We start from the raw sequence: 14134 nt of genomic DNA, 5'->3' as shown, positions 1-14134 counted from the left end.
TATAATACTACCTCCTAGCTGTGAGGACGTGTTTTTGTAGCTCTCCTGAGGCTCCTGATGTCTGGAGATAGCCCAGGGCGGGGCCACCCTGGGTGGGGAAGTTCCCCTGCCAAGGCCCAGGCTCCAAGGCCTTCTCTGGGAAGCAATTCCCAGACAACTAAAAAAATGGATGGAAATCCTAAAGTCCCCAGTAATGGGAACCGTGTCCAGTGTGTCAGCAGTCCTAGTGCAGCAAGCCAAGATGGGAAGAAAGTTGTAAAGGAAGAAGTAACGGAAGCAAGCAGTAGTACGGTGCAACAACCAAGCAAAATGGTTGAATGTAAGGAGCAAACTTTGCAGCCTGTGCAGACTCCATTGCAGGTTGCAGGTGTCCAGTCCACCCCACCCTCCTGCAGACAGAGGAGAACATCCCTGGAGAAGCAGACCATGCAGGAGAACATGCAGCAGTCTGTATTGGTACGGTCTGAGCGGACAAGATCTGGAAGCGGTAACTACAAAAATGTAGTGAAGGCAGTGGAGGAGATCAAAGGGAGACCAGCGGGGAAGCTTCAAGGTACCAGCAGTACAGTCACTGGAAATAAACTGGGACATAGTCCCCAGTCTGGACATTGTGGGCCCATGGCAGTGACAACAGCCGTAGCATGTCAGAAATCACAGGCTACACCAACCAGAAGCCATACTGGGGGTAACCAACCTGCAAAGCTTTCCAACAATGCACAGACTGTCACAGCTACTGAGCGAGCACCAGAACTGCGCCTGGCAGATGAGATACCAGCACTGGTCAAGCGACTGGAGACATTGAAGGCCAGTAAAATATATCTGCAGAGACAGATTGAATGTGCGTATAATCTAAAAAAGTCTGCATGCCCTGAGAAACTGGTGTTACTGGACAGGAAGCTGAGCGCACTGGCGAAAGAGCTCGCCGAGAACGTACGGGAGACCGAGACTGTACTGGAGCAAATGGGACCGGTGGGAGAATCGTACAGAAACCAGCAGCGGTTCCAGGAATACCAGAAGTCACCATCACCTTGTGCCAAAGCTGGGTCTGAACCCTCTCAAGGTGGCAGCCAGCAGTCCCATGTAAAACCAGTTCTGCAGCCAGCAAGTTTCCCTTTTAAGGAAGGGAATTTGTACGGGAAAGCGACCAGTGTTCAGCAACAGCAAAAACCTGCAGCAGTTCTCAGCAAGGCACCACAAGTCCCAGCAACCAGCACTTTGCAACCAGGTCATGGACCCCTGCCTAATGGTAATGAAGTAGCAGCTGTGCAGACACCACAAGTCCCAGGAGACAAGTCATTGCAGCAGGACTATGGACTCTTACCTGAAGGTACTGGGGGAGTAACATATTTGGGGTTACAGGTTGTGGACTCTGTTGTGCAGGACTCTGCTGCCGCTGACTGTAGTGGTAATATGGACTCTGCTATGCAGGACTCTGCTGCCGCTGACTATAATACTAATATGGACTCTGCTGTGCAGGACTCTGCTGCCGCTGATTGTCTGACTAATGTGCCTGATATTATGGATATTCCTGTATGTGATAACGGCCCAGCAGGGGAAGGTGTTTCTGGGGGGGATCCTTCACTATCTATGGCGTCAGACCCCTCTGCAGTCCAGTCTCTGGAGTCTGGTGATATTGCAGACATAGAGGTTGATGGTGGGGCGGACACAGGACAGTCCAGTGTGCAGGACTTTCCCCCTCTAGATACTCGCACAGTAGCAGAACCACATGGTACAGGTGCTCAGCAGCCCACACAGCGCCCACAAACACGCCAAGATGGCGGATCCGGCCGTACCTCCTCAGGGAATGCCTGGAGCCGCGGTGCTCCATCTTTTGCATCAAACTCCAATTATACAGGCCAGGCTTTCAGGAGGAGGAATGTAGTCAGGTTTAGGCACGGAGGTGCCAAGGAGGATCTGCCGGATAGGAGGTTTGTGGTCCGAGAGCTCCTATGTACCCAGATGGGCTTTGTGCCGACTGATATCCTGGCCGTCATAAACCTTCCTGACCGCCAGGGGTATGATGTTAGTTTTAAGCTGATGTCTGATCTGGACCGGTTCTGGGCCAATCTCACCAGGTTGAGAGATACGGAAGGTTGGGATAAGTTCAGTTTCATCCCCATCTCTAGGCCAGATACAGCCTCTGTCACAATTGTATTTTGGAATGAAGCCGTTCCCCCTCAGGATATTGTCATCTGGCTCAGGAGGCATTGTGACCTCATGTCCGATCTTAGTAAGAACAGGGATGAAGACGGGGTCTGGACCGGTGGGTGGAGGGTCCTGGTGAAGTTGCGTCAGCAGAACAACATAACCCAACATCTGCCCAATTCGTTCTTTATAGGCCGAGAAAAAGGGATCTGCTTCTATGCGGGTCAGCCTCGCCGGTGCTTCAAGTGTGGGAAGGCCGGCCATGTGGCCAGTGTATGCTCCATGGTAAAGTGTAGCCTATGTAATGAAATGGGCCACGTGAGTGCCACATGCCAAAGCATTAGGTGTAACCTGTGCGGTCGGATCGGTCACCCCCACAGAGATTGTCCTGATGCCTGGCATAACATCTGTAAGGATAGCCCTGATGAGGACTTGCTGGCAGCGGCTGATGACATACAGGAGGAGGAGGAGGCGCTATTGTCAGGGTCAGTAGTCACGGAGGCGGAGCCTCAACCACATACAGGTGATACCACCCAAGACCAGGCCGAGTCAGGTCCCATTGAGACGACCATGGAGGTTGTCGAGCAGGTTGTACAACCCTCAGTGGTCGTCTCTTCTCCTGCCCGATCATCCAACAATAATAAAAGGAGGAAGAAGGATAAAGCCAGCCGTAAGCCTGAGGGTGAGTGGACCACGGTAGAAAAGCCCACAAAGATGAGAGTAAGTAGTGCAGGCGAGGTCACTGCAACGGGGAATAGATTTAGTGTCCTATCAGAGTCAGACGGAGAAGCAGAACTAGACAGAGAACTCTCACGAATGATGGCGGAGTATGAGGATGAACCAGAGGGCGATCCTCCCAATAAGAGGAGACCCCACCGAGATGAGGGGCAGTCCGAATCAGACATGGAAACAGCTGGTCACCAGGACACCTCTGACTCTGATCTATGACAATGGGGCCCATCTCTCTGTTTCTCATATTCCTAGTTGTTCTGATGGCAGGTTTCTATCTTAAAGTTATCTCTAGTAATGTGAATAGCATCCGAGCAAGGAGGACAAGACACGCAGTGTATGAACATCTGAGATATCTTGATGCCGATGTCTATTTCTTACAAGAAACCCGTTTAAATACTTTAGGACTAATACGAGAAGCAGAGAGAGAATGGAAATCTGGCCCGTCCTTCTGGTCTCTGGCTGTGGAACCTTATGCCGGGGTTTCTATACTGTTTAACACCCCTGATGTCACCATACACAGATTCACTGAGGTTCTGATGGGGAGGTGCCTGGTTTTAGAAGTTACCATCCGAGGCAGAAGGCTCCGACTCATTAATATCTATGGTCCACCGCAGTCGGTGATTGAAAGGGCACGTCTGTTTGATGAAGTCAAGCAGTACTTGTTTACATCTGTTCCGGTAGTCATGGCAGGGGACTTCAATGCCACCATGTCATCCAGTGACAGACCTACTGGTAGGCCTCTCACCAGGGACTGCAAGGTCTTAAGCAGAATTATTTCACAGGCTGGTCTGTCTGATGTGTTTACTGAGGGTGGTAGGAAACCAAAATTCACTTACTCCTGCGCTGGTAGATGCAGTCGGATAGACTTAGCTCTGGTCAGTCCCGCTGAGCATGTTAGTGAGAAAAGTGAAAAGACAGTCCCTTATTCTGACCATCTGGCTTTGTATTTTTGCTTGGGCTCCACAAAACGCCCTGATATTGGGAGAGGCCTATGGAAGCTCAATTCCAGCCTCTTGGACGATGACTGTGTCCGGAGTTGTGTCCACTCTCTATTTCAGAACCAGCTTGAGAGAGTGGTGTTTTATGACAACATGGCAGACTGGTGGGAGGATGTCAAGGAGGAGATCAGATCCCTCTTAAGGAGACTGTCAGTTAAGAAGGGGAAGAGTAAGTATAGCCAGTATCTCAGGCTGCGGAAAGAATTAGAGTCACTCTATTCGGCGGGCGGGGATAACCAACAGAAGATTGACCGGCTGAAATCTGAGATCAGTCAGTATCAGTACCGCAGGTATACATCCCTGGTTCTTGAACGGGATTATGGGTCCTTAGGGGCTCCGGATCCTTTTGAGAATTGCAGGGAGCGGGTGGCAAATAAATCGGTCACAGGTTTCACTGACTCCCAGGGTGTTTTACAGGAGTCTCGGGAGGGTATCCTGGGGGTGGTGAGAACTTACTATGCTGACTTGTTTCAGAAGAAGGTTTTGGATAGAGAGAAGGTGGCTCAATTCTTGGAGGCAACTCCGGATCCTGATACTAATGATTTGGACTTTTCTCCTTTGACAGCAGAGTTAACAGTGGAGGAGGTGAAAGAGGCCATAGATAAGTTACATCTGAAGAAGGCACCAGGTCCAGATGGGATTACAGCTGAGTTCTATAAGAAATTCCGAGACCTCTTGGCACCAATTCTCGTGGATGTATACAAAACTAGTCTAGAAAACCACCTGATGCCTCCATCCATGAGAGTGTCCTCCCTGATCCTGCTGTCTAAAGGTAAAGAGCCTAGTGACATCAAGAACTGGAGGCCGATTGCCCTCTTGAATGTCGATAGGAAGATTCTTGCAAAAATTCTGTTCTCTAGATTAGTTTGTTTGTCCCCGGCACTGTTGGCAGGCTCACAGTTTGGCACAGTTAAAGGGCGGAACATCTCTGGAGCAGTTATCTCGATAAGGGAGATGTTTGAGAGATGTAAAGCTCTGAGGTGTGGGAGATATGTTGTGAGTCTTGACCAGGCTAAGGCCTTTGACAGAGTAGACCATGAGTATCTATGGGCGATTTTGACAAAGTACGGTATTCCAGGACAATTTGTGGATTGGCTGAGAACTTTGTACCGTGAGGCGGAGAGCTTTCCTCTGATTAATGGTTGGCAGGGTGATGCTTTCAGGGTTGAGGCAGGGGTGAGACAAGGTTGCCCACTGAGTCCATTACTGTATGTGTTTGCCATAGACCCGTTTCTTAGGTCACTGCAGGAGTGTGATTTTCAGGGGGCGCCGGTCCCCCACTGCTTGCCCCTGAGAGTTGTTGCCTACGCGGATGATGTGACTGTGGTGATATCTGAGCCTCGTGAGGTGGAGATGTTGTCTGCGGCCATCAGAAGTTACTCAGAGGCCTCCGGGTCTCTTGTCAACCTTGAGAAGAGTCAAGCTCTCTGGACGGGTCATACTGGTCCTACATTTGATCTGCCGCAGTTTGCCCAGGCCTCCTCCTATATTAAGATCCTTGGGGTGAAATTCGGGAGGGATGATAATTGCAGACTAAATTGGGAAGAAAAGTTGGAATCCGGAAATGCAAAGGTTCAGCGATGGAAGAACTGGAGGCTGACCTATAGAGAAAGGGTTAAAATGTTGAAGACTTACCTGGTCCCTGTCTTCTTGTACGTCTCTGTTGTCTTTCCTTTGCCAGAATCTTTCTCCGCTAGGCTCTTTAGCCTGTTCTTCCAACTTTTGTGGGGGAACAGGTTGAACCCAGTAAAAAGAGGGATAACCTACCTACAGAGGAGAGAGGGTGGGCTGGATATGTTAAATCCAAGGGTGTTTTTTGACTCCATGTTTCTAAAAGTAAATTTTGGTTGCCTGGACTCAGATAACAGCTCCCTGTGGGTAAATAGTATCAGGAATTGGATATTGCCTTTTGCAGAATCCTGGGTGCGAGGCGGCAGCCTTAAGAGGGGTCGATCGACTCGTGACTACCTCCCCCAGTATCTGGACTATGGCATAAGGTGCCTGAAAAAATGGGGTATTGAAAAGACCTATCTGGTGAGTAAGACCAGGAGAGATCTGTATACCAGGGTATGTAAGACCTTCTATTGTCTCCAGCCAGCATTGAGGGACTGCACATCTACAACCCTGCAGGATAGTCTGAGGCTCCTCACTGGTCGGAGGCTCCCTGCAAAGTTCTTTGACATTGCCTGGCTATCTCTGCATGGGAAACTTTTTGTAAGAGGCAACCTAAAACATCTCAGTGTGACAGATCGGGCATGTCCATTAGGTTGTCAGCAGGAGGAGACCATGGCACATTTTATATCAGAGTGCGGGGGAGGGCGAAAGATCTGGCAGGAAATATCCCGGAGGCTGAAAATTCCCCGATTACAATCACTCAAATACCCCGAAATCATATATGGCATCCCAACTAATATAGGTGACATTAACCGGGAGACCCTGTATATTATTATTACTGTCATCAAATATTATCACTGGCATACAAGGACCCAGGAGTCCCTACACAGAGAGCCCTTCCGTCATATGACCGCTGTCACATATATCATATCTGAACTGAGGTGGATAAAGTCTCTGGAGGTCAGAAAAAAGTCTGATAATGTAAAATTGTGGAGAAATGTATATATCGATTGCTGAATATTCTGATAACACTGCAAATAAGTCTGTTCATTTATTTATGGATTTATTTATTTTTTTCCCCCTCTTTATCCTGCCAGCAATGGACTCTTAAGTTAAAGTGATTCTCATTTTTGTTATCTGACAGACATGTCTGATTTATGTTATATTATTATTATTATTATTATTATTATTATTATTAGTTATTAATTCTGCTGGAATGTAATGTATTTTTGTTTTGTTTTTACTAATAAAAATTACCTCCTATGTACAAGAATATAACTACTATAATACTACCTCCTATGTAAAAGTATATAACTACTATAATACTACTATGTACAAGAATATAACTACTATAATACTGCTCCTATGTACAAGACTATAACTACTATAATACTGCCCCTATGTACAAGAATATAACTACTATAATACTACCTCCTATGTACAAGAATATAACTACTATAATACTACCTCCTATGTACAAGTATATAACTTCTATAATACTACTCCTATGTACAAGAATATAACTACTATAATACTACTCCTATGTACAAGAATATAACTACTATAATACTACTATGTACAAAAATATAACTACTATAATACTGCTCCTATGTACAAGAATATAACTACTATAATACTACCTCCTATGTACAAGAATATAACTACTATAATACTGCTCCTATGTACGAGAATATAACTACTATAATACTACTCCTATGTACAAGAATATAACTACTATAATACTACTCCTATGTACAAGAATATAACTACTATAATACTGCTCCTATGTACAAGAATATAACTACTATAATACTACTCCTATGTACAAGAATATAACTACTATAATACTGCTCCTATATACAAGAATATAACTACCATAATACTGCTCCTATGTACAAGAATATAACTGCTATAATACTACTCCTACGTACACGAATATAACTACTATAATACTACTTCCTATGTACAAGAATATAACTACTATAATACTACCTATGTACAAGAATATAACTACTATAATACTGCTCCTATGTACAAGAATATATCTACTATAATACTACTCCTATGTACAAGAATATAACTACTATAATACTACCTATGTACAAGAATATAACTACTATAATACTACCTCCTATGTACAAGAATATAACTACTATAATACTACTCCTATGTACAAGAATATAACTACTATAATACTACTATGTACAAAAATATAACTACTATAATACTGCTCCTATGTACAAGAATATAACTACTATAATACTACCTCCTATGTACAAGAATATAACTACTATAATACTGCCTCCTATGTACAACAATATAACTACTATAATACTGCTCCTATGTACAAGACTATAACTACTATAATACTACTCCTATATACAAGAATATAACTACTATAATACTGCCCCTATGTACAAGAATATAACTACTATAATACTACCTCCTATGTACAAGAATATAACTACTATAATACTACCTCCTATGTAAAAGTATATAACTACTATAATACTACTATGTACAAGAATATAACTACTATAATACTGCTCCTATGTACAAGACTATAACTACTATAATACTGCCCCTATGTACAAGAATATAACTACTATAATACTACCTCCTATGTACAAGAATATAACTACTATAATACTACCTCCTATGTACAAGTATATAACTTCTATAATACTACTCCTATGTACAAGAATATAACTACTATAATACTACTCCTATGTACAAGAATATAACTACTATAATACTACTATGTACAAAAATATAACTACTATAATACTGCTCCTATGTACAAGAATATAACTACTATAATACTACCTCCTATGTACAAGAATATAACTACTATAATACTGCTCCTATGTACGAGAATATAACTACTATAATACTACTCCTATGTACAAGAATATAACTACTATAATACTACTCCTATGTACAAGAATATAACTACTATAATACTGCTCCTATGTACAAGAATATAACTACTATAATACTACTCCTATGTACAAGAATATAACTACTATAATACTGCTCCTATATACAAGAATATAACTACCATAATACTGCTCCTATGTACAAGAATATAACTGCTATAATACTACTCCTACGTACACGAATATAACTACTATAATACTACTTCCTATGTACAAGAATATAACTACTATAATACTACCTATGTACAAGAATATAACTACTATAATACTGCTCCTATGTACAAGAATATATCTACTATAATACTACTCCTATGTACAAGAATATAACTACTATAATACTACCTATGTACAAGAATATAACTACTATAATACTACCTCCTATGTACAAGAATATAACTACTATAATACTACTCCTATGTACAAGAATTTAACTACTATAATACTGTTGAACAGATATATTGGCTTTAATAATTAGGATATTTATATATATATATGGCGGTGATATTGTATTTAGGTCTCCTAGAAATCAGGTGGCAGTATTATCTATACTTTTGTATTGTGATAGTAATCTTTGGTTCCTTCCAGGGTGGGCGCTGGGTTGGAGTAGTATTAGCTCTTTTGGTTGATTCTTGTGGACGTCTCCTGTGGATATCAGACGTGGACACACTCGGTTCCTTTCTTCAGTGTAACTACATGTCCCAGCAGGATTTCTAGCCCTTGTATTGCCCATCTTGGAGACACTCTCTGGTCTTCCTTCCCCACTTTCTCGCCTTGTCTCAGTGACACTTCTTCCTTCTCTCCGTGTACAGAGATTGTGGAAGATTCTGCAAAAATCCCTTTGACCTAAATACAAATTGAATGAAGGAGAAAGATTGGGAGGGGGCCACGTGTATGGGGAGCAGATACTTCCAGACCCCGTTGCTTCTGTACTCAGCTGTATCTTCTGTTCTTGGTCTTGTCTTATGCTGTCTCACTTGCCTCTTCTTGCCGTTGCCCACCACCCCAGACCCTTCCCCATCCCGCACATAGGATCTCCTTCCTTCACATCGTCTTCTACTCTCCGTTCTCCTCTCTCTTAGTTTTCTTCCATATATTACTAAGAACCATGTAAACTATTTCTTGACCTCTGGCGTGTTTCCCTGACATGTTGTTCCCGGTATGAAACACGGATCTGACATCAGCTTTGTGGGATGTTATGGAGAAAATCTCTTCTGAACTTTCTGGAGGATGAGATCTTTAGCTCCTTGCAGACATATGTGATTATTTCTTCTAGCTGTCTTCCTCTTCTTTTCTCCCTCATATCCTTGTTCTTCTTCCTTTTCTCTTTTTGCCCCTCCATTGTCTTTCCCCCTTTTATTTCTTCTACATCTTCTTCCCCTTCCCCTTTATCATCCAATCCTCTCTCCTGTTTTCTCCTTTTCCCTGCAGTCTTCTTCTTACCTACATCTTCTTTACTCATCCTCTTCTTCACCTTTTATCACCTCCATGTTCCTCTTCTTCCCCTTTATTTGCTCTTCTCCTGCTTTTTCTCTTTTAGAACCTTTCTTGTGTCTTTTCTTCTTCTTCTTCTTCTTCTTCTTCTTCTTCTTCTTCTTCTTCTTCCTCTTCTCCATCATCCTCATCATCACTTTTACTTTCCATATCCTCCATACTCCTTCCTCTTCATCTTTTGTTCTCCACCTTCCACATTTCACAATCTTGATCTCCTCAACATTTTCTATGTATCCCTTCTCTCATCTTTTCCTCTCCTTCTGCCTGTTCTTCTGTTTCATCTTCTTCGTTATCCTTAGTTATTGTTCTTCATTTCTTCTTCTCTTTCTACTTTTTCACCTTCTTCTCCTTCCTCATCCTCCTCCCTTTTATCCTTCTCCCTTCTCTTCTTCATCTTCCAACTGATCTTCTTCTTGGTCTTGCTCTTCTTCTTTATCATCAGTTGTTTTTCCTTCTTCTTCTTCACCTTCCTCTTCTTTTCCTTCCATGCCTTCACCATCTTGTTCTCCTTCCTCATCATCACCTTGTTCTTTTTCTTCCAACTTTTCTTCTCCTTTCTTCTTTTCTTCTGTTTCTTCTTCTTCTTTATCCCTTGTTCCTTCTTTCTCTTCTCCTTCCACTTTGTTTTGTATTTGCTCTTCTTCCTTCTTTCCACCATCCATTGTTTTATTTAATCTCCCATTGTCCTCCATCTTCCTTTTCTTCTTTACCAACCTCTTCCTCTTGTTCTCTTTTCTCTTTTGATTCTTCCTCATCCTTTTCTTTTTCCATTTCTCTCCTTCTGCATTTTCTTCTTCCCTCCAGCTTTGTCTTATTATTCCCTGCCGCCATGTTGGTTTCAATGCTTATTGACCATATGAATTGTGTTTCTCCAGAGAATCCATCCATTTACTGGGTCTTTAGGAATCTCAGTGGTCCATTGATGATGGACATATATGGAGTTGTCTGGTGTTGAGTGTCCGGCTCCTTTTGCAGTAGTGTTTGCAGTTTACAATGTGATGACTGCAGAAGAGTCTTTTATAACATAGTGTATGTGACTAACGAACAGAATAGTTTCAGGTCCTGGGTTGTCATGAACATGAGGTTAACTCTTGATAACTTGGATCATGGAGATCAGTGGACAACCCTATGACAACGTTCTCCTTCTCTTCAGTGGATCTGGTGTAGTGCCGTTCTACATGGTGGAGATGTCTCTGGTTGTCTCCGTATTTTCTCTTTACTTTATATCAGTAAACTTGGCCAACATTGGTGGTCAAAATAAGATGAAGTTTCATTTTGGTTACTGGTCTAAGTCCAGAGAAAAGCTCTTCTGGATATTCACAATGATCCGCCTGTCTCTTTACCGTGATATTGTTTTTGGGTTGTCTCTATAGGAATATCTTTTGTCCAGTGACTTCTGGTAGGTTTATCTTGAGCTTTCCTGGTCTCTTTTCTGGGTTCTTCTCTGTGTCTGGTGGGTTCAGTCTTGGCCCCATTATTGATTGAATCTTTACTTTGTCATACATCTCAGATATCTTTTGTTTTTGGCCTCGTTTCCTTTCGTCTTTTGTCTAAAAATATAACTGTGACTGTACAGAAATGTGGTAGAAGAGAGTTTGACATTTGGCACCGCACGTCATGAAATCTCAATGTCTTGTTTTTGATTCTTCATAGTGAACGTTGTAGCCACAAAGAGTTTGTTGCGTGTTTGAGCTCTGCTGCATCTGTCCTGTGTATGTTTGGCTACCCGTGTTTGCATAGCATCATGCTTGCTTCCTCCTCATCACCTGTCAAGTGGCCGTCACCTCTGTCCTGTATCCATTGCTCTCCCCCTGCCCCTGTCATAGCCCCCTCCTCTCTCCCCCCCCCACTCTCATTTCCCATTCTCTTTGTAATCCCTCGCTCCCTTCGGCGTGGGTGACATCATTGTGTCTCCTCCCCCTGCTCCCTCTCTCCATCTCTCTGTCGTTCTCTAGACTGCAGAATTAAATCAGGAATCGTGCAGATGCTGCGGTGCTCTCCTGCCACATCCGTGGGCTGTCTCGCTGCATTGACTCTGCCTGTCTAATTTAGTCACTGGCTGTCTCTCTGGATTTCTAATTTGCCATTCTTTCCCATTCACTGATCCCAGCCATTCCTCGCTCTTCATCACTCCATCCTGACAGTCTAATTGCACTCTCGTGCGCCTGTCAGTCTCATCGTTCCACCTGTTCTCTCTGCGTCCTGTTGATCTTTGTGCTTTACAGTCTTTGCCATCTGTTTAATATTTTTTGGTGTGTTTTGCTTGCTCTCTCCTGCCCCCATCACTTGCACTCTCGCACCTTTTAACCCTCTCGCACTTCTTTCCCCCTGTATCTACCTACGTGTACGATGTCTCCCCCTATAGCCAGTCTCTCAGGCCTCCTGTTACCCCAGCTCTCCCCACTCCCCCAATGATGATGTCTCCCCCACTGGCCATGTCTCTGTCTCTCTGTGTGCTTGTGCTGATTCTCTTGCTGTGTGATGCGGTCTCAGGTAAGAAAGCCTTGCACGTGGGCGCTCTCTTCCCCATGAGTGGGGGATGGCCTGGGGGACAGGCCTGTCACCCTGCCGCACAGATGGCCCTGGAAGACGTCAACAACAGAAGGGACATACTGCCAGAATATGAACTTAGACTTATTCACCATGACAGCCAGGTGAGTGCGGGTACAGGGATGGCGGTGGTGGTGGCAGCGGTGGTGGTGGCATTGGGATGTGGGGGAAGACACAGCTAGAATATACCTGTACTAGACAGAGACATTACAGGAGAAAGTGACACTAATAGGATGAGACGCTATCAATGGGCTATGGCAAAGAGGAAAACAGGCCAAAAAAACCCAAACAAGTGACGGGAGGGGGGGGGGGAGGTAGAAGAGAAGGAAGAAAAGAGGCAAAAATAAAAGTGAGAGGGGCGAAGAACAAAAGTGCAGAAGCGAGAGGGACAGCAGGGGGAAAGTGAGAGACGGCCATGATAGGAGAGGGAAAGTGAGACCACCGCGGGGGGCTCGGGCACAGTCTGTGTGACCTTTACTAAGACTATCTGTGAGGGGGGAGCGAGAGCGCAGGGGGTGCAGCCGGGCTCTCTCACAGGATTACCCCCTGCGCTCTCATTATTCCACTCAGCTCTCTCACTGTTACCACGGCAACGGAGGAAAGGGTAAAATATTCCGGAGAAGAGAGAGAGACTGAGAGAGAGTGTGAGAGAGAGGAATGGGCGAGAGAGAGGGGGGAGAGAAAGAGACAGATGGGGAGAGAGACAAAAACAGGAGATGGAAGGCAGCGGGAGAGGACACTCTCATCAGACAGTCTAGTAGTGCTGGCCATGACTTATTGTGCCATCTTCTTCTGCCCTCTCTAGTGTGACCCCGGCCAGGCGACACGCCACCTGTATGAGTTGCTGTACAATGACCCCATAAAGATTATGCTGATGCCCGGGTGCAGCAGCGTCTCCACTCTGGTGGCGGAGGCCGCCCGCATGTGGCATCTCATTGTGGTGAGGAGAAGTCTATGACCACTGCTCTTTGTTTTTCTCCTCATCTCCCTTCTTTTGTCAGTCTCATTTCCTCACCGTCCACCCATGAAGTTCCTCATTATCTCCTCCATCCCTCTGTTTGTCAGTCTCTCCTCTGCTTCTTCACTCACCTACTACTAATGGTGTTCTGACTTCTTCCTCTGATCTTCTTCCATCACTTTGGTTCCTCTGTTCTCCCTTCAGCTCCAGTTTTCCTCTTATCTGCTTTCTTCTTTGTCTTCTACCAAGTTTGCTATTCCCATTTATTGTTAATTCTTCTGCTAATTCTTGTTCTTCTGCCCCCTAATCCTCCCGTGTCGCCCGCTCCTCTTCTTACATTATCTTCGTCTGCTCTCTAGTCCACCTCATGTCTCCCTTGTCATCGTCCTACTATTCCTCTTACATAAATCATCCGATCATTTTGCCTTCAACATTGTTGTTCTTTGTATGTTTTTCACTTGATTTTCCTTCCTTCCTTCCTTCCTCCCTCTCATTTTCTACCTCTCACCTGTCCTCCCTTTCCTTATTGCTTAGTTTCTTTTACCTTCTTTTTCTTGCACTCCTTTCTTCTTTCCCTCCTTCCTTCCTTCCTTCCTTCCTTCCTTCCTTCCTTCCTTCCCTCCTTCCTTCCTTTCCTTCCTTCCTTCCTTCCTTCCTTCCTTCTTTCCTTCCTTCTGTTCCTCCTTCCTTCCCTCCTTCCTTCCCTC

At 44.3% G+C, this 14134-nt stretch overlaps 1 protein-coding gene across 1 annotated transcript in view; it reads left to right on the top strand.

Annotated features, from left to right (window-relative positions):
* GABBR1 (gamma-aminobutyric acid type B receptor subunit 1) overlaps window positions 1–14134 on the top strand; it is a 92341-nt gene that overhangs the window by 40493 nt on the left and 37714 nt on the right. The window contains exons 7-8 of the mRNA XM_075259985.1: window positions 12413–12573; window positions 13275–13409. Coding sequence (XP_075116086.1) covers window positions 12413–12573; window positions 13275–13409 — 296 coding nt within the window. The remainder of the gene's footprint in view (window positions 1–12412; window positions 12574–13274; window positions 13410–14134) is intronic.

Source organism: Leptodactylus fuscus, chromosome 11 (genome assembly GCF_031893055.1).
Source record: "Leptodactylus fuscus isolate aLepFus1 chromosome 11, aLepFus1.hap2, whole genome shotgun sequence".
Classification (NCBI taxonomy): domain Eukaryota; kingdom Metazoa; phylum Chordata; class Amphibia; order Anura; family Leptodactylidae; genus Leptodactylus; species Leptodactylus fuscus.
The sequence above is the reverse complement of the archived record's forward strand: the minus strand, read 5'-3'. Positions and strand labels throughout refer to the sequence as shown.